The sequence below is a fragment of the Pogonomyrmex barbatus genome, unplaced genomic scaffold (assembly GCF_055798465.1).
Source record: "Pogonomyrmex barbatus isolate J1 unplaced genomic scaffold, ASM5579846v1 scaffold5, whole genome shotgun sequence".
NCBI lineage: Eukaryota > Metazoa > Arthropoda > Insecta > Hymenoptera > Formicidae > Pogonomyrmex > Pogonomyrmex barbatus.
In genome coordinates this window covers 6,791,623-6,811,940 of record NW_028297149.1, presented here as the reverse complement: position 1 = coordinate 6,811,940, position 20,318 = coordinate 6,791,623, and the positions used below count along the sequence as shown (strand labels likewise).

The following is a 20,318-nucleotide window of genomic DNA, read 5'->3' as shown; positions in this document are numbered from 1 at the left end:
ACATAGAACGCACACGGGGGCGAGCACGAGAGGATCTGTTACCGTTAAAATTACCCGGAGGAATGTTCCGTAAGAGCGTCTGACTGATGCAAAACAGTGAAATTATTTTCATCCGCGTCTCTCCGCGGCCAGCTATCGCGGAATGGAAGGACGTGAATTACAATTACAAATTTGCCTTACGAGCCACTCGAAGCGGCGAAGGTATTTATTACCGCCTTACTTTCTCATTATGTAAATATGCCATTGGCCACGTGAGTTTTCTGCAACAAGCAATGTTAATCACCGTGCGTTTTAATCGACGGATACGTAGAGCGGAAAGATTGCCTACAGATTTGTCAGGATATATATTATTAGAGTTCGCGAAGAAGTCAGCATCTTGCGAAGGGACGAGTTTTCTCGTCGCAAAATAATCAATGTTGTCCTTGTCGCCTTGTTGTCTACTCATCTCTCCAGGAAGAAGGAAAAGTTTTCATATCCGACATCCCATCAGAAAATAATTCCACGATGATGATGACGCTCTTGGTGACGATCGTCGACGAAGATGATCGCCGCTGGCATCGAACGGTGATTACGGCTGACATCGTGGAGGAAAAAAAAAAAAAGAAGGAAAAGGAAAGAAACGCGGCAATCAACGCACGAGATCGGACATGTATGTTAATGGAAGGAGGCGATCGAGGAGGCGACAACGGCGTGCGGCGAGCGAAAATCGCGTTGCAACGGTAAACGGCGACGTTGTCCCGCGACAACGCGAAGGACACCGGGTTGTTGCTTCGATTGCCATGACACACGAGAAGCGCACTTCTTCGAGAAGCGATTGCCACAATGCCAACACGAGCAACGGTATTACGCACACACGCGGATGCGCATCAACGCAGGTAATAACAGACGCCGGGCCACGATGGAGAGGACCTCGAAGAACGCATCGTAATTTTCGTCGGAGAATGTTTGAACTTCTCGACGGAATTGTCCCTCTCTTGTGTACGGAAACGCTAATGTCGATGGACTAGTTGTAATATCTTTTTCTCGTTTTATAAAATATTCCTTAAACAATAAGTGAAATAAACAAGTCAATTTAATAAGCCGAAAATATTGTTCAAATACTAAAATGTAGTAAGTGGCAAATACTCAGCGAGGCAGAATCTTAGGTGTTTTAATTTGTTTTTTTTTTTAATTTATAGATGTTTTTATTTTATATATATATATATATATATATATATAAATTCAAAAAATTAAAATGAGATTTCTAGGCACCTAAGACTCTGTCTCGTTAAATATCTGCCACTTATTACATTCTATTAAATAAATGAAATCTTCCCATCACGAATGATATATCTCATATCTCTGATACATTGGAACGTGTTTCTCTTAAATCTGTGACAACTTAGAAGAGAAATTTGAGTACTTCTGTCAAAGAAATTTTTGTGATTCGATATCAAGTTTTTTATTATTCGATTATTCGATGTTTATCGACAACATTTGTGTTTTCGTTTCTTTTCGTCGTGCCCCGGACGGCATTATACAGATGAATAAAAAAATTGTCAAACCCTCGGGAATCAGTGGATGGTAAAAGCGTTGTATTTTATCGAGAACGAGGCTGGAATTTCAGAAAACTGGCTTTAGTCCGCGGTAATTCGGTCGATAACACGGGGAGACTCATTTTGAATTCACGTGTGCAGCGCATTATTGTATGATGAGGATTCTCTACGAGGGACCAGAAGATCTTGTTCGGTCGGAGCATAAATATAGAAATTGCTGTCAATTCGAACGCAACTTCGCAAACCTGCTGCCCCTCGACTAACGGAAAATCTCCTTCTCGTCGTGCTTCATTTACGTTTTTCGCGCAGCATGTGATGTTTGCACGTGCGGCCCGTAATAGATTATGTCACGCTTGAATTGAGAAAAGCTGTCCCCCTTATTGCCGTAAAGGATATTAATTTCGACGCTCACATATGGAGAAATATCTAAGCCAGGGGTGATCAATCTGCAGCACGCGAAGAGAATCTTAGAGGCACGTTTAAAGAAGTATTTTACGTTGTTGCAAAAGCGTGCAAAGAGAAATTTAAAAAATCAAAAATGATAATAAATTTTATTAAACAAAAGAAGTCTTTTCGTTATTAATGCAAGAGGAAAAAATATATGTAAAATTATATAACTCTCTCTTTTTTTTGTTTTTTGTTTAATTCTGCAGAATGACACATCAAAAATTTTGAACATCTATAATGCCAAATAAAAAAGTTGGACATTCCTGATCTAAGCGATAAAAGTTACGATAACATCAAACTGCTTAATTGAATTAGTCAAACGCACTTCGCAGAAAGCGAAAGATAATTAATTAATTCTCTCAGTTATGCAAAAGTAGTAGTGAACCTGTAGTCGTAATACTTTGAACGTTGTGGAAATTAAAATTCATGACGAATCGTAGACGAATCGTTTGTCTTCGAAGTTACGACACGTATTTTCAATCGAAACACGTAAAATTGTTTTCGGCATACCGGATCTCTGCAAAAACTAGTTTCTCATATGCCAATTTATTTTATTCGGGATTCCTGAAGATATCATTTAAATGAATGAATTGTGAACATAATGTGAAACGATTGATTAACTAGATATAAATAGAAATATAAAGAGATGGAGAGACACCCAATTGAACGTTGAGAAAATAAAATTCTTAGTAACGTCACGTGCAGTCCGTTAGGAAGCTCTTTTGTTAACACGGTTACATAAGATTATGCAAAAATTTAGGTCGCCGATCGGAGCGAGCAAAGTCAATGTAGGCACGTTGATCAAACGATACCTTCTTACATCGATTCGCTTATATATCTTAAATTTTATTTCGAGCGCAAGTCAGGTATTCACGATCCGTTAAGACCAATCGCGCCCGATCTATCATTAAGGCACACCATAGCAATGGGACACTTTATTCTCGAGTATAAACATTATTCCGCGACGCAATCGACATGTCTAGAAGACATGAATATTTAACGAAAAGATATCCCGCGGCACGCTGGCGATTATGATCGATAGATTTATGTGATTATCACCTCCGACAGGTAGGTGAAAAATTTCTTTTAAATAAATACGCGTTAATCAAGTCGAATCGAACCGTGGACAATTACAAGCGATCTCTTCGCCATTGGAAAGGAAGAGTTTCATCGAGTCTCGGCAAAGTGAAAATGGAGTCTTCTCGGAAGGGAAAAAGGAGTACGGCGGTCGCTGTTTTTCTCACGGCTCGCACGCGGATGAGCTCGTGAAATTAGGCCCCGAGCCGAAGTCTCGATACTCTCGAGGGAATGCGGACTTTCATCGCCCGGAGCTCTCGGACAGATGATGCCTACACGCGTGTGTCCACTTTCGTGGTTCGAGGCCCACCTCTCGGCACCTCTTTCTTTCTCCTCGGGTGTAATGCGCGGAGCGCACGGAGAACCGCAAGTATCCATCCGCGATTTCCGCGATTGCCGCGCGCAGATTCGTTTTACTTGCTAATAAAACGGCGCACGTGCGCGAGCCACAAAAAAATGAATGCGCGATCGTTGAGCCGGCGATCGCGCTCGCAGCTCGATGCGTGCAGCTACGAGCACTTCCGCACCTCTTGTTACCGCTGTTGGTTCGCGCGATTTGAAATTGTAAAAACGGGAATGAGACGATTATCTCTGGCATCGCGCGGACAGAAGCGCGCGAAATGCTCGCGCTATGTCGCGCGCATTTCCCTCGCCGCACCAGAGACGGAGTCTTGTTTTGTGGCGAAAATAGCCGCGACGCGCAATAATTTGCATTAATAAATGGCGCAAGTAGCCGCTGATTAACGTCATCGTCGCGGTGCGCTGAACGTCGTAAGGACACTCGCAGACGATGACCGTGACCCAACATCCCTTTCGAATTTATTTCGTCCTTGAAGAAAATATCGCTCGTTTCACTGTTACTTTAACAAACGTGACAAGTACACGATGCCGGTGACAGATTTATAAAGATACAAGGTGCGAGTTGTTCATCCTCGTTGGAGCAATAGTTGAAAATAGACTTTTCGACATTCTGAAAAGCATTCTACTTTGTTCTTTATCGTTCTCTCTAGCTAGCTTTACGAAAAAAAAAATCTGATTATCTTTCAGAGTTGCACGAGTAGAACAACCATAACTTCGTGACTGACTGAACCGGTATCAAGCGGACACGCAAGAACGTTGCAATGTTCAGTGTATGTAAGGGCGTCGTCACAGGGTGTTCCTTGTTAAACATATATTCTTTATTTTCTTTAAATCGTTTTACAAAAATATCAAAAAATTATCATAGAAGTTCTGTATTACAAACAATTAAAAACAAAGTCCAAGAAACTAAATTTCACAGAAAAAAAGGGAAAAAATCATATTCTCTTCGATTTAATTGTTAAGTTTTAATTTAATTATAAAAATGTATAATGTATATTGATGACCAAAAGATTGCAATAAACAATGATTTGCCTTGATATTAAAAAAAAAAATCAATTTGAAACTGATCAAAAACTCCGGAATTTAAAGAAAATCTAGAGACACCCTGTATGTACATACCAACCTAACATTATTACGGCACGCTCGTAAATAAAATGGAAACTGCGTCGAAGGAATTCATCCCTTACACGGCGTCCTCGATGATTGCGCAAAACGATTCTGAACGCTAGAAGGCTTCTGCACGCGTTAACATTGCGATGCCGACACCGCCCGTTTTTCCATCGAATGGAGAAAGTCCGGCGTAGGATAGCACGTAGTAAAAAACAGTAGAAGAATAAATAGAGATCCAGGAAAACGTTTCGCACTAACATCTTGTTCAGGAATCCACTTCTAGACTCCATTAGTTATAACCAAATTAAATTTTTGCAGAAAATTCAGATGTAAAAAGTTCATACGTTCATAAAGATTCCAAAGGAATGAAATGAGATTAATAATTGAGAGCACAGTTCTGTTGCACAAATTTCTGTCTTTTCTTTTACTGTGCTTAGTCACTCCATTGACCGTGTTCCCAATATCCGAACGTTCTCCCAAGGTTGACAAAAAAGAACAGCGAAATTTAAAACTGCTCATACTGGTACTCATAACTGAGCTTTCCAAGAGATATATTCATTGTTATTTTGCACACTTTCCCTTCGCGTAAAACTTGATGCTGCATGTAGGTAATTTTGTTTTGATGAAATCCGCCGTTTCTATTTCTTCACTTGCAAGACGAGCTACGCATTAGCTTTTTCTTGCTATGTAAAAAATGCGTCAACAGTCATCGCTACTCAATCTTGTTTGGTAATTTACATTTCTTAGTAAATCAAATATGTTATGAATATGGATGATTAAAGAAAAATTCGCCGTTTATATATTGTCGTTATTTATTTTTAACTATTTTATATATATATATATATATGAATAAAATTATAGCAAATACGGAATTTCTCAGATTGCAAGGAGTGAAGTACCGGAAGTATCAAATAGAATACCTATTCATTTGCCATTCGACGATAACCGGCGATTTGCGCTTGGTCGTAAATTTCGCCGTACATTTCATTGAACACCTCAAGAATGATTTAGCCGGTGGAAAATCATTTGCAAACGAGCGTTCGTTCCCTTCGCCACCCGAATTGCGCCATAAATCTTATTGCCATCTGTCTTTTAGGATCCACATCGCGTTTTCCGGGGAGAAATCTCTCGTTGGAAAAAAAAACAATTTGCTATCCCAAGGAAATTACCTGACGTGCAAAATGTATAAAAGTCTCTCAAAAAAAATTTTAATCTCTTGGATACTGTCAATAATAAATTAACGCAAACCGATAATAACAATCTCTCAACAATGTTCTCAAGATACAGGATTTCGATCGTTAGAATTTAGCACCAAAGACAAGATAAAATTTTCTCTTTCTCATGGCTCATGGCGAGAGATTTTGTAATCTTTCTCCCTTTTCTCTCCCTTCCTTTCCCTTTCATTCTCTCTCTCTCTCTTCTTTTCTGTCATGTCATTTAAGTCGTAAAGTTTTCCATGCGGATTTATTACGCGAGATCGTATTCCATATTCAAGAGCAAATGACTCGTGATCTATCAGCATCGAGAGACTCGTTAGGAGAGATCCTTGGCAACGACGTCCCTCGATCTCTCCTATTTCGCAGGAGTGAATGTGAGAGTCGCTCGTAGAACTAATGTCCGCAAGGCCAACCGCTGCCGATAAAAATGCTTAGGATAAGGCGCCCTGTCCGCTCGATCCCGATCTCGATCGTCCCCGGCTCGTTCGTGCCGCCGCCTAACCAGGTGGACGAAAACTCGCGAACAACGCTCGCATCATCGACAAAAATATTTTATAAAGCTGATTTCATTCAAAGATATTTGACTCGAGTTGCATCAAGCTGATCAATTACAGAATTGTGGAATTTAATAAAAAAATCAGGCGCTCATTTGCGCGCGACTTTTAATCCGAGATGCTCCACTAAATTCCATTGCATTTTCTGATTTGTAGAAGCAATACGTACAGGCAATTTGTAATAACATAGATAGATGTGAAATTGGTATCTACTATCTCTAATTATACAAATGTACGATGATATGCTGTTAATGAGAGGAATCGTTTAATAACAGTTTGTTACATAAGGAAAATGAAAGAAAACATCGACTCAAATCTGATGATAACCGGAAAATCAGGCTTTGAAATGGCCGCGCCATAACGGCGCTTTTTGGGGGCACAACCGGAGAAACGTAGGTTTGTCTGGATCACCGATACTAGATCGTGGTATCGAGCGAGCGGATGCTTGTATAAGGTACACGCCACTGAGCACCATAAGCCGCGCAAACCGTTATGCGGTTTATAACACATAAAGCGTAAGTGATGCCTTCAATGTGTTTCCATAAATTTGCGCAAGCACCGGTAATCTTACGTTAATTAAAATTCATCATCGATAACGTTCCCGATGTAAGAACCGCTCGAATCGTTAAATTTTTATTTTTACACGGCGAGAGATCTTTTTTTATAGAGATTTCTACGAGGATAGAAGATTATTAGGAAAAGGTTGTTATAATTTTTATTAACTTTTAATCTATACGTATATTTTGATAGGAAAAAAAAACGCCGGATTCTTTACTTCGTGCATTTCATTCATAAAATCGACGCCGAAGATCTCCGCTTCTTAATTTTTCATTCATTACATTGTGCACATTTTTAATTGCAAGGAAAAAAAAGAAGAACTAGTCACGCGTCGGCTCGTTTCTGCCGAGCCTAGCGTTACACAAGTCGTGTATACGGGTAGATGTCCTGTTAATGGAAAACGCCGCATTATCTCGTGGTGAACGCGGAAGAACAGGTGTTACAAAAGAAATTATCACGTGCACGCGCCGTTTCCGTGTTACGAACAGCAAAGTAGATTCACTCGTCTGGCCATCGTTAGTCAAACGCGTCAACTGTTGTAATGAATAAATTAAGATCGATGGAATGAAGGCTGGGCGAGTCCTGTAAGACACGCGACGTAATAATTATTACGTGTGTAATTATTACAGTTATTATATGCACAATGTATATTGTTCGTTGCGTGTAAAACGACCGATCACTTCGTACAGCCTTAGATTATCGATAAAAATCCCAATCCCATTCGTTTTGCTTCATCTCGCACCTGTTACGTTATCACATTCTCTACTCGCGATATATCGCGATCCTCAACATCCCCCTACTGTGACGTCAAACTCACCCTCGGATCGCGTCTGGACTGTGACTGTCAGCAGAAGCGTCGCTAGCAGTAGCAATTTCGTAAACCAAAGCCTCCACATGTCGTCGCCCATCTGTTCGAGGTCCCTCGAAGCACTTTGAATTAGATCAAAGTCACGAGAAAGACGCCGCACTCTCTCACGTAAACCAATCCCGCGCTATCGTATCGATGCTGACTTGTCCATTACGTGGGCACCAAGCGATCTCGAGGCAACAGTCTCCGGCAAACACCCTACGACCAACTTCCGCGATCTTCGAATACTCGCCGAAAGACGTGACGTAATAAATGAGTAAAAAAAAATAGATTAAGGAGAAATAAAAGAAACGACCGACCGACCGACCGATTGATAATCCAAAACTGATGTATATATTATTGTACGAATAAAATAAAAATTACACCTCGTTACACCGGGCAAGAAATACGAGAGCTCCGTGCGACGGAGCGACCGACCGATTGACCTTTCTCCGGGTGCGTAACTTTGTCTGTGTCCCGGTGAGGACTGAAGGGGAACCAAGGCCCGCCGCCGGGTGTTGGGGAACCGGAGAAAGGTGTATCAAGAGAGAGAGAGGCCAGAGGCGAAGCGGGTAGGACCCCTCTTCACCATTCTCTCCCTACCCTCTCGATTCCTTTTCCCGCTCCTTTCTTCTTCTTCTTCTTCTTCTTCTTCTTCTTCGTCTTCTAGTGCTCTCGGTTGGTCGGCCAGGCGCTCTGGGACACGCGAACCAAAAGAACCTCCTCGCGACCGACTCTTCAGCCAGCCCGGGTCCGGCTTCTGTCATCCATTCGACGAACTTTCGCGAACCCGTTCTGTAATCTTCGTAACCCGCACCGCGCCGCGCTGATATGTCGCAGGGATGACATGATCGGTCCAATTGAATAAACGGACATCTAGCATGAGCGATTTTATATAAGTCGCGAATAAGACTCGAGACTGACAGATCAAGATCCGGTATATTCTTCTTCTTTGCCTTCTTCGCCTTCTTCACCTTCTATGGCTGGTGCCACCGATCGATATACCCGATATATCCGGTATACCCGTTAACTGTCGTAGCTGCATTGGGCAGATGTAGCGCACACTGTTATAGAAAACATTACCTTAAATCGCCAGACGAGACGTACGAAATACCATTGAGGGCAAATGGTTCAAGAGAAAATCGTGTGCCTTCGGCCAAATGAACAAAATTTATACGACAATAGTAGACGAACATTGTAGATTCTTCCCGATCCAACATATTCGATCGAAGTCGCATGTCATTCGTTCACATTTAGAAAAGCATGTAGATTAAACATGGTATTCTCAATGATGAGCAACATTTCGACATACTTTTACGAAGTTGCAATTTAATTGTTCTTGTAAATCGATAGCAGACATGCAATCGGGCCGTTCCCAAATTCAATCTACATATTCGTGACTAGCGAAAAAAAGAGGTTTAGCTGAAAAAAGAAATATGAGTCTAGGACACTTGTCCTTACAACCGCGCTTATTGCACGGTATGCGGGACACCTGTTATCGTGCTCTCAATGAACTCCGGAGGTTGGTGGGGTTAAAAAGAGAGGGAGAAGTACTGTTCTCGAAGAGTGTCTGTATGAGGCAGCAGCGAAGTAGGAGGTTTGCATTATAGGTGTCGACCTGAGGACCTACATTTGCCTCAGCTCAGTGAGGGATGCCGCGCGATTGCGGAGGACGTATATACTCTTCTCTCTCCCTCTCTCACCACATACACACACACACACGCGCGCGCACACACACACGCGCGCGCGCGCGCGCGCGCGCGCACACACACACACACACACACACACACACACACACACACGAGTTGAGAAGGCCCCCGTCTCCCAAAGTATTCGTGTCGATGCTGGCCGACTGACTTAACAAGTGATTTTCGAATTCCATACCATCGAGATTCTTCAGGAGAAATTATTGTTTGCTGTATCCCTTCCTCCTCTCCCCTTTCTGTTTGCGTCTCTGAAAAATCTTTCCTGCAAATAACCGTCTGTGCGAATCGAGAAACTGAATAATTAAGCGATGTCCGGTTTCTCTCTAGTCACATACGGTGACGTGATCAATAATAGAAAAAAAAAAATTGAAGGATGATGAGAAGGGAAATATAAGCGAGGAATAATTTCTTCCTGGAGTCGCTTCCTCTTTCTATCTTCTTCTTCTCTATCATTTTCTATTTTTTATTTATGCAAATTTCATAAATGTTATGAAAACGTGAAGGAAAAGAAGTTATCTTTACAGAAACAGATTTACTCTTGCCTTTGTTGCTTTAAAAATCTCTTATATCTTTGTTTCGATTGAACGATTTGATTAATACGGTTTCTCTTTTGATAAAGAACTGCGTTCGATTTAGAAATCAACCATATATATTGCGAAGAGAAATTATCACGCTGTGAATTACAAAAAACCAGAAATTATCGATAATGAGCTACTTAATGGTTAAAGAAACCTTCTCTCGCGCTACCGTGGTGATATATAAACAATAAAGTAATTCGCGATTCGTTATACGTAATTTTGCAAAGAAACAGAATGATTGCTTCGCTGTGAATTCAACGTGATTGTGTGGCCGTGACGTATACAAGCTTACCGTGACATTTCCTATAAAGTACCACGCACGCCATTAAAGTCATTAATAACCGATCCGTCAATTCCGAACGCGGCACGCAGGCCGTTTTCCTCTTCCCGTTTTCTCGTCGGGAAAAGAAGAAGCTTTTATTACGCCGCACACCATCGGCGACAGGATATCGCAGCGCTAATAAAGTCGCACACCGTGTCCTCGTGTCAAACACGGAACAATCCAATCGGGACAATTATGTGATCGCGGAATCAGGGAGGAATAATTCCTTACGACATAGGGAAGAAACACGGTTCGTTAAACGTACAGATCGAAACGTCAGAAACGTAACCGATTGTTTCTGTTCGGATGCCGAATTATAAGTTCCGTCCATACGTACACAGTTCGTAAATCGCAGGAAATGAATGTTACCTGAATATTGTACAAGCCGCCGAGAATTTCCAATTCTCGCGAACATCGAGAAAGTTATCGTTGATCCGTCGATATTTACTGCCAGTTAAAAGTTGTTTAGCTATGCCATTTTATATATCTTAATCGTATACATCAGCGATTTAGCATATTTTTACACTTACATTTTATATAAACGGATCTCTTTATTCCTCACTAGATACACTTCCTTTGATTTATAAAACGGTTAACTTTGCGTCTACTATTTCTTTATCTTCGAAATGTTAAAGTAATTTAAAATTATGATAATTATCATAAGGGGTGGAAAACAAAAAATTTTTGAAAGCTGAAGCAAAAGCAAAAAAGAAATAATAAAATCACATTCTTTAGTTAATTTTAAGTACATTCTACTTTGATAAAATAGCCTACTTCGAGGCTTACAAAAATATTTAATATTATATAAACATATTATATAAATATTATATAATTTTATATAATTATAAAATTATATAAATATTATATAATTTTAATATTTTAAATTGGAGAATTATACAATAAGTTGTGATCTTGTCCGTAATTTTTAAAGAAAAATTAACTTAAAAATTGAAGAACCCATAGCTTGGAAGATATGTACTTAAACAAAAAGCGCCCTGCATGTAAAATTTTATCATTCAATGAGACATCGTCTTCATTCAGGATGCATCGTCAATTATCGAATACCATGGCGCACCGGTGCTCCAAATGGCATCAAGTTCCAAGGATGCCAAAGAAAATCGAATCATCATTACGGGGCGTTATGGTGGTTCCACCGTTAGGTCTCGCCGTGCACCATCGACCGCCGTAACGTCCACTAATATTACGTTTACTGGCGTAAAGCATCTGCCATTTCCACCGACTATCGGTTAGCCTTGCATAATCTCAATACGGTTATGTATATACTGTTAGCCTCGAGCAGATGTTCGTTCGTAAGCCTACCCTTCAAGCGAAGATCAGGTTGCAGATTTGCAAGCGGGGATGGCCAAAAATTGAGCTAACAAATTTCAAAGAGGCGGCACTTTGGTCGAACATTCCTAGAATTATTTGAAGTTAATAAAAGTTAGGCTCATGTAGTCCAAGATTTTAAATTCATGAATAAAACAAGAGTTTCTTGAAGCCCCTTCTCTCTTTTCTCTCTTGATTACTGTTCCACGTACAGTTAGGCCGATCTTAGGGAAACGAAGATAGATTTACGTGTTCTCCAGTTATTAACCTTGCGGTCAAGCGTCATTAGAAGGTACGATGAGATTGCGCAGTATGGGGATTACCTAAGCAATTCTAATTCATATTCCACGTGACCATCATAGTGTTTTAATACCGGGATACCTTCTAATATTGAAATAATAGATGTGGTCGGGAACTGTTGCCAGCACATAACAGAAGTGAGAAAGTTTTTGCGAAGTTTGTCAAGTTTATGTAATTGTTTGCACGACGAGACCGGCACGGTCGATTGTAGCGAAACGAATAAAATACAATCTCTCCTTGAGCTCATATTAACTGAAAACTGATCATCCTTTATTATATGAAGGAGACGGATCATACGATAATAATTTACGAGACATGCCTCGCTAAACTTTCACTCTTACTCACGTGATCGTCGCCCTTCTCTCTTTCCGCCAGAATGATCTGCAGCCGTGCAGAGAAATTCTTTGCGGCTGCAACTGCGGCTGCATAACGCACAGGAAATCCTTGCTTCAAACTGCATTCCTGCGATTTATCGATCGGAGTATTCGGAAAAATAATAATGAAATATTTCGTAGATGTCATTGATCATTTCTCGTTACTATTTCGTATTCTCCGCGCGTTCATAGAAGCATACGCAGTAATTATCAACTGCTTTATACGCTCAGCTGGGTTTATGCTGAGTTTATCCAGCATACCATCGCGTGATGGTACTTCATGAGTGTACGTTCATGAATTCTTCTACTTTCATCTATGTTTCCGGTAAGACTAAAATAGACAGAAAAAGGGATAGAAATAATAATTCTATAAAAGAGTTATGTGTACTAAGAGATCGTGTCTAATTTTGAAATTAGGAAGAATATCAGGAAGCAATATCTCTTTCCACTCTATAAACATTACAAGCATATCTATGAAGTAACTTCTAAATTAATTTCTATGCATAATTTTTGTAAGTTTTTGTAAAATAAGAAAAACTTCAGTAATTAATGCATTTAAAAACATAGAATGTTGTTTAAAAAAAAAAAACAAAATTTACTGAAAGATAAATTTACAGAAAATAAAATTAAATTCATATGAAAGCTTATTTTTAAATAAGGCCAATAAAATACAAAAATATTACGATCCATTGATTAGAATCAGTCCTAAAGTTATTTAATTGTAATACCTATCACATAATATTATTAATTTTATTTTCTTTTACATTTAATCGTAATAATACATAGTAAAAGATATAAAAATTAATAAAATATAATTTATTTTACAATAAATTTCACTAATTTCCACTAAATATTTATTTTCAGACACTTTTCAGGCTTTTATTCTTTATTTTTTATATTTAATAACAGAATTGCTTTTGATATCTTTATTTTTTTTAACAAATTTATATTTGAAATAAAAGAAGTAGATAATAATTCTATTCTTCTCCATATATTTCATCCAATATCTTTTTAAGACGACTATCTCTATCTCTATCTCTAAATTTATATATTTTTCACAATCATTTTTTTAAGTCTTTTTTCCCAAATCTTCGAAACTTAAAATTAGGTAAAAGTTTCAAATCACCATTCCAGTTCTTCAGCATTTCACATTGAGCTCGATTTGTAAGATCCGGGATTTCTATACCAAAATAAGTAATAATACAGTATTAATTAATAACATTAAATTATGCAATAACTATAGATAATGATTCTCTCTCTCTCTCTCTCTCCCCCCTTCCCCCCCACACATATATATATTACATATATTTGACAGGAAAGATATGTATATGTATGTATGGGAACTAATAACAATAACAAATATTACCAATTCCACAGGTATCCAATTGTGTCTGCTCTTCCTTTTTGCTCATCAATATTATATCTTGCCTATTGGCATGCTGTCTACCTCTTTTTCCTATAGAATGTTTTATTTCAATTTGCTCCAATTCCTCGTCATTTCTTCCAATATATCTTTAAATAAAATATACATTATAATTAACATTTATAAAAATATAAATAAAGACATATCTTGTTTTTATATTAATTAGTACAATTCTGTAATATATTTAAAATAAAACACTTACTTTACAAGTAGTTTTACTATATCAGTTTCCATATATGGACATAAATCTGGACACATATTTTGTTTAAGCCACATCAACTTTTCTCCTATTAATTGTTGTTTTATCATACTTGACCATTTAGATTTTTGCCGACTTATAGCTCTGATAAATCATATATAAATATCACATACCAAATATATATTTTAAAAAATTATATTAATCATATTATAATGCATAAAAATTTATTACTTACTTATGAGTCCGTTTAACGATCGCATTTACTTTTCGACTATTTGGATGCAGAATTTTCTTCGCCTTCATAAGCTCCTTTTTTTCTTTTCGTATTTTTCCCGACTAAAAGAATTAGGAAATACTACTATAATATTAATCATATATAAGTGGATTATAATATTCTCTAAATTTTTGTTGCTATTTGTTGTCTCTTGTTAAATATTGGTTATGTATATTTACCATATCTACACTGTGATATATTATTCTCTCACGAAGAGTAAAATTGAAATTAAAAGAGTAAGTTGGATTTTCATATAATTATGAACAAATATATCATAATCTTATATTATGATATTATCACATCTGATATCATCCACGTGTAACTCAACTGCATAATATGACAATAACGTGACATGAAGGTCTAGTATAGTACAGAGACTGAGTTCAGAAACTCAGCTGTATGTATCCTTTAACGTTGTTGTTCATCAAATATTAAATAAGGATACCTAGATGCACTCGGATGTTATTTTGGAACGCACCTCAGTATAAACAATATGGACATTCTGCAAAAAAATACATAGCTGAGCATACAGACCATTTTTATTTGGATCCAATGAAATATGACCCAACAAGAACATACTTAGTATGAAAACTTGTAAAAATAAAAAATAAGTATATTATGCGTTTTAAGGCACGGCTATTCCTCTATTCGCTCCTGAATTCTATCTATTAACATGGCGAAATGACTACTAGCGCTATGAGTTGCCCCCAGAAATGTGTGACTACTCCACGTCGATATCGCTTTTTACGTCCACGTAATCATTCGCCATAGTTAATAAGAAATTCAGGACTGTATAAAAAAAGAGTAATCAAAGCATAATACTCATTTTTTAATTTCTATAAATTTTCATAGTACGTACATTCTTGTCACGTTAAATTTTATTGTATTTAAATATGGTCTGTGCGATTCCGACATTTTTTCTCAGAATGCCCGTACCAGGTATATTATTACTTTGACGAGTGCGCATTCTCAGGGATACAACTTCTTGTCTATTTACGTCATAGATGTCTATGGTTAAAGAACGCGTCAAGAACGGCCAGCAACGTCATTTCATCTCGTAGATTTTAAAATTCATTCATTTCAGTATGACATACTTAAATCAACCAGATTATGTACGCTATTTATGCAACTGCGGTTCTTTAAAACCTATATCAAAGATATATTTTTGTCGACATTGCCTGATGATACGATGTGGCTACTGTGTTTGTCAGGAGGTGCGTTTTTTAAAGTGAATGAGTAAATCTGGAGTTCAATTGAATAAAAAGGATTTAGTTGGGACTATACTTGATTATTGAATTTGCTCTCGAAATATTTTAATATGTGTGCAAAGTTCTTATGTTTCTGAAAGACGTCTTTTATATTCAGGTCGACTCTCATTACTGCCCTAATTGTATGGAGAATTTACCTTCATCAGAAGTGCGTCTTAAAAAGAACAAGTATGTTTACAATGTATTAGAATTAATTACTTCTTATTCTAAAGATGAAATTATGATGATAGTAATAATAACATATTTACAGATGCTCCAATTGTTTCGACTGTCCTTGTTGCTTTCAAACATTATGTACAAGAGCAGGATTAGCACCAGTGAGAACAGCAGCAACTGTGGCTGAAGGAGAAGAAAACAAGGATGTTAAAGCTACTCCTAAAAAAGTATATTATTTATTCTGTTCATTATGCCGATGGAGTTCTCGAGATGCAGGAATACCTGATCAATCCGTAGGTAAGAAAATTATCATTGGTAATAAAAATATAAATAACAATTTTAAAATATTTTTCTAAAAAATATCTTGAATTTGTTCTCATAGCAACTGGAGGATGGCCCGAGCAGGAAAATCCACATGTAATTCGTATTAATGCTCTTATTGATTATCATAAGATATTGGCTTCTATAGAGAAACAACAGTGTGAAAGAAAGAAATTTCATCCAAAACGTTCTTTTATGCCAGCTGTAAGTTCAGTAAGAACTAATTATTTATTTGCTCTAAGATGTTTTTCGAATTATTTTCTAATTACTTTTGACTTGCCAATAGCAGACAATGTACAGTTTTACATCAGCACTAGTTCGCAAGCGTATCGGACGTCCCATAAAACCACCAATGCAATCTCAATCGTCTGCTCAACCAGTACCATCCGTTGCAAGCGAGGAAGTAGAGGAATTACCGGGAGATATATTTACAGAATCTGTAGATATAACTAAAAGTAAGAAAGCTATTAACATGTAGCATAGATTTTGATACAAATCGACATATATATAATTATATATTTTATTATAAACATATTATTAATATATTATAAATATTATTATAAATAATTTTGTGTAACAGTTACTACGTTGGAACAAAGATTACAGCATCCAGAGGTGCAAGCTGAAAAGATAAACGAATTACGCCCTCAGCACAGACAGTTTTTGGTCAAACGATCACAACGTTGCAGAGTGTGTGAACATAATGTTAGCAAATCGGATCTCTGCCCCCAATCTACAAAATTCAAGATTTTATTAGCTGCATTGTAAGTATTACATTAAAGTATCAATCATTGATTAATCTAAGATTAATCTAAGATAAGACTTAATCTTGACTTATATTTGTGCTTATGAAGCTTTATGAAAATCAAAATTGTTTTTTGTCTTTTAGTTATCATATTCCAGAAGTAAAGATCGTTACTTGCGAACCACTTCGACCAGGGAAATCAAGTGAATTGCTTCTTAAATTCTGCAATCCAACGCAGCATCAGACTCAAATAACTATTCTGCATTTAAATACTTCGTTATCTACTTCATTGATTGAAGAAAAAGACGCTAAACAGGAGGATACACAAGTAATGTATCGAATATTATAACATTTTTTTATAAAACATTTTATGAAACATTAACATTTTAATATTTTGATTATAATTATAGGGAAGTGAATCTCCAAATTTGCTGCCATCTGCTGTACGGCAAGCACCTGTGACAGAAGATCCTAAACCAATAAAAATTATACCAAATGCAGATTTGCTGCTGCCCCACAGCTCATTTATACTTCCACCAAGAGATGATGCTGCTGAATATGATGATACAAGTGATAATCATAATTTTCAAGATGATCCAAAGTATGTAGAATATAAGTGTACATGTTACGTAAAATTAATACATAGATAATATAGATTTTATTGTTTATGCAAATTTTTTAGGCTTGTAGTATGGCGTAAAGGGAACAAAGCTGTAATACGTTTATACGTAACTCCGCACGATGCTAATAAAAATAATGAAAATCCAATTACAGTTGGATTTGTCATGCAACATGGATACGTAAATACCATTGCAGCATTGGAACATAAATCACCACAAAAGGTAGATGTAAAAGTGAAGTTATATCTTAATGTTGGTCAATTAATTCGTGAAGTATAATTTGTTTCAATTTGGGATGATTACAGAGATACAGAATACTCTGTATATGAATGCTTTATAATTTTTCGCTTATATAATAGCTCATGAAATTATAATATTAAGGACGTTTAAATATTTATAATTCAATGTATTATCTTATAGTATATTTATCGGCACTAAAAACATAAAGTGTATGATGCAAGTTGTTAATCCATATACATACAAATTTTATATACTTTTTCAAAATTTATTATTAATTTATTTATAATTAAATTTATCATATTGTTCTATATTATATAATTAAAAAAATCGATTTTTACATTAAGAATATTTTCATGTATTCGTTATCACGCGAAATTGTTTCATAAGAATATTGTAATAAGTATATAAAGCATAATTTTATAGAAATAATCTGTATAAAAAAAAAATTGTGCAGTATTTCACAAGAAACACAATGTCTTTTTTTTCTTTTAAACATTTATTGAAAGATAATAAAGAACATAGAAGGCCATAAGAATAGTTTATAGCCTACGTCCACGACGACCTCCCTTCCTGCGAGTGGAATCCGATGGAATAGGAGTGACATCTTCAATACGGCCAATTTTCATGCTTGAACGAGCTAAAGCACGCAGAGCAGATTGCGCACCTGGTCCAGGAGTTTTTGTTTTATTGCCTCCTGTAGCTCTTAATTTGATGTGCAGTGCTGTAATCCCTAGTGATTTACATTTTTCTGCTACATCCTACAAAAGATAAAAGTGCAATTTATAATTAACATTTTAATATTATATTAAATATCTCTAATCAATATACAAAATATTTCTCGTAACTGGGTCATTTCGAGATCATTATCATTTTTTTTAAATGGAATGATATATTTTCATTAACATAATAACGTAGTTCATAAAAAAAATTCAATCATATAAGATATATTTAACATCTTAGGCTAACATATCTTGTGATTGAATTTGTTCTTTTATGAACTGTATTATTATGTTAATGAAAATATACCATTCTATTAAAAAAAAATATTGATCCCGAAATTTCGTAAAATAATAATCATTAAAGAAAATTTCGATCATAATATTTGCTACTTCAAAATGAACAACTTTTCCTTTTGGTGTTTTTTCATATCATTAAAAATACCAGAAATATTCTAAATAATCCAGCTATAAGCAATATATACATAAAATAAATAAAATTAGTATATATATATATATATATATATATATATATATATATAAATAATATATAATATTGTTAAAATATTGTGAATGTATGTGTGCGATATGTGTGTGTACGTATAACATTGAATATATATATTGAATGTTTTCTTTTGCTCCAGAGAAAAGTACATGATACAAGTACATGTTCTCAATTATCCAAAGGAATTTGTTTTTCCACAAATATGAACGCTCCTTAGATTATGTTGATTTATCATCTAGGTGCTGCCTGGATGTGGATATCAATATATAAAGATACAATATTTATAATTTAAATATAATAATTAAATCAAGCAATATATACCTGAGCTGCAAGCATAGCAGCATAGGGAGAAGCTTCGTCACGGTCTGCTTTTACTTTCATGCCACCAGTAACTCTAGCGATTGTTTCTCTATAAAAATCAAACGTATATCATAAGTTTATAAAATTAATACTAATAAAGTCCTAAATTTGTTCTTTTTAATTGAATTTTTTTGCAATCGTTCATCTTTCTTTTTTTCTAATGTTAAGAGAAAAAGAAAAAAGATGAACCATGGAAAAAGTCCAGCTAGAAAAAATAGATCTCATGATTAAACATAACACAAACCTTCCCGATAAATCAGTAACGTGCACAAATGTATCGTTGAAACTGGCGAAGATGTGAGCCACTCCGAAAACGACCTCTCCTTCGCGAAGTTGAGGTCCAAGCGAGACCTGTACTTCTTCCTTCTGTACTTTTCCTCTTTTTGGCGGCATTTCTAAAGTAAGGATATAATTTCGATTATTAATTTGCAGCTCAATCGTCTCTATTTTCACTCTCCTACAATATCTGTATAAACAGTCTTGATTTTTTTTTTTTCTCTTTTCCTCCGGTTGGAGGATGTCGGATTAATTCCGACTATGTGTCTTCAACCCTAGGGTTATATAACACAGGTTTATCTAAATCCTTTATAAGTTTCTCTGTATTCTGTGATATTCTAGTTCAACTTTCTCTTTATCCTTAACAAATTGCATGACGCAACACAAAAATTCATGTGAGGACAAAAGACGTCCCACTCACTCCATGGCTAAAGACCAACTCTATAATAAACAGTCTTGAAATAGATTTAAGGTTACGTTACGGTGCACAAGCAAGAAAGTATACTATCATAAAGATACTAGCATAAAGATTCCAGTCACATCCATGATCTATCAAATCTATATAAAACAATTGCCTAACAGAAATTAATTCATAATAAATATTTAATAAATCTGATTTAATATTTTTGTCAAATAAACGATATTTATTGCTAAATTACCTGCGAATTGTAATCACTACACTCTATCGTTTCAACGCGATTTACACACAGGACTCGTAAAAGAACGTTTCCGCTAAGTGTCGGTCCACAATAGGCGATTTAAGCTTTAAGAAATAAGAAATTGACCAATTATAATCGAACATGAAAAAAATACTCGACTACAATTGGTCAATTTCTTACGGCTTAAAGATTAAATATTTATTGTGGACCGACACTAAGGCGATTTCACTGACTGTGAAACGCAA

General features: G+C 36.3%; 4 protein-coding genes across 9 annotated transcripts in view; 1 reads left to right on the top strand and 3 right to left on the bottom strand.

The window, feature by feature from the left end:
• LOC105425375 (uncharacterized) overlaps window positions 1-9,442 on the bottom strand; it is a 61,135-nt gene extending 51,693 nt beyond the window's left edge. For both annotated transcript variants that reach the window (XM_089081922.1, XM_089081923.1), the window contains exon 1: window positions 7,676-9,442. In XM_089081922.1, the coding sequence (XP_088938048.1) occupies window positions 7,676-7,766 (91 nt within the window). In that variant the 5' untranslated portion in view covers window positions 7,767-9,442. The remainder of the gene's footprint in view (window positions 1-7,675) is intronic.
• Window positions 9,443-13,047: 3,605 nt separating this feature from the next.
• Window positions 13,048-14,922, bottom strand: LOC105433205 (translation machinery-associated protein 16). The gene is made up of 6 exons (XM_089081935.1): window positions 14,787-14,922; window positions 14,387-14,709; window positions 14,169-14,269; window positions 13,937-14,077; window positions 13,678-13,823; window positions 13,048-13,491 (listed from the first exon to the last, which is right to left on the bottom strand). The coding sequence occupies exons 2-6, from the start codon at window positions 14,387-14,389 to the stop codon at window positions 13,373-13,375; spliced, it is 510 nt and encodes a 169-aa protein (XP_088938061.1). The 5' UTR covers window positions 14,390-14,709; window positions 14,787-14,922; the 3' UTR covers window positions 13,048-13,372.
• On the top strand, window positions 14,916-18,030 carry DCTN4-p62 (dynactin subunit 4). Of its 5 annotated transcripts, none has more exons than XM_089081934.1 (10): window positions 14,916-15,058; window positions 15,133-15,421; window positions 15,573-15,643; window positions 15,726-15,928; window positions 16,014-16,156; window positions 16,242-16,407; window positions 16,533-16,716; window positions 16,842-17,025; window positions 17,108-17,298; window positions 17,380-18,030. In XM_089081934.1, exons 2-10 carry the CDS (start codon window positions 15,293-15,295, stop codon window positions 17,594-17,596), a joined length of 1,488 nt encoding a protein of 495 aa, XP_088938060.1. In that variant the 5' UTR covers window positions 14,916-15,058; window positions 15,133-15,292; the 3' UTR covers window positions 17,597-18,030. The 5 variants fall into 5 exon arrangements, with proteins under 5 accessions (XP_088938060.1, XP_088938056.1, XP_088938059.1 ...); XM_089081930.1 differs by having other exon boundaries at window positions 16,239-16,407; XM_089081933.1 differs by having other exon boundaries at window positions 14,986-15,058; window positions 15,212-15,421; window positions 16,239-16,407.
• A 4-nt stretch (window positions 18,031-18,034) lies between these two features.
• On the bottom strand, window positions 18,035-20,196 carry Rps14 (ribosomal protein S14). Its single transcript, XM_089081936.1, has 4 exons — window positions 20,074-20,196; window positions 19,383-19,533; window positions 19,100-19,187; window positions 18,035-18,315 (listed from the first exon to the last, which is right to left on the bottom strand). Exons 2-4 carry the CDS (start codon window positions 19,529-19,531, stop codon window positions 18,097-18,099), a joined length of 456 nt encoding a protein of 151 aa, XP_088938062.1. The 5' UTR covers window positions 19,532-19,533; window positions 20,074-20,196; the 3' UTR covers window positions 18,035-18,096.
• Window positions 20,197-20,318: the final 122 nt, after the last annotated feature.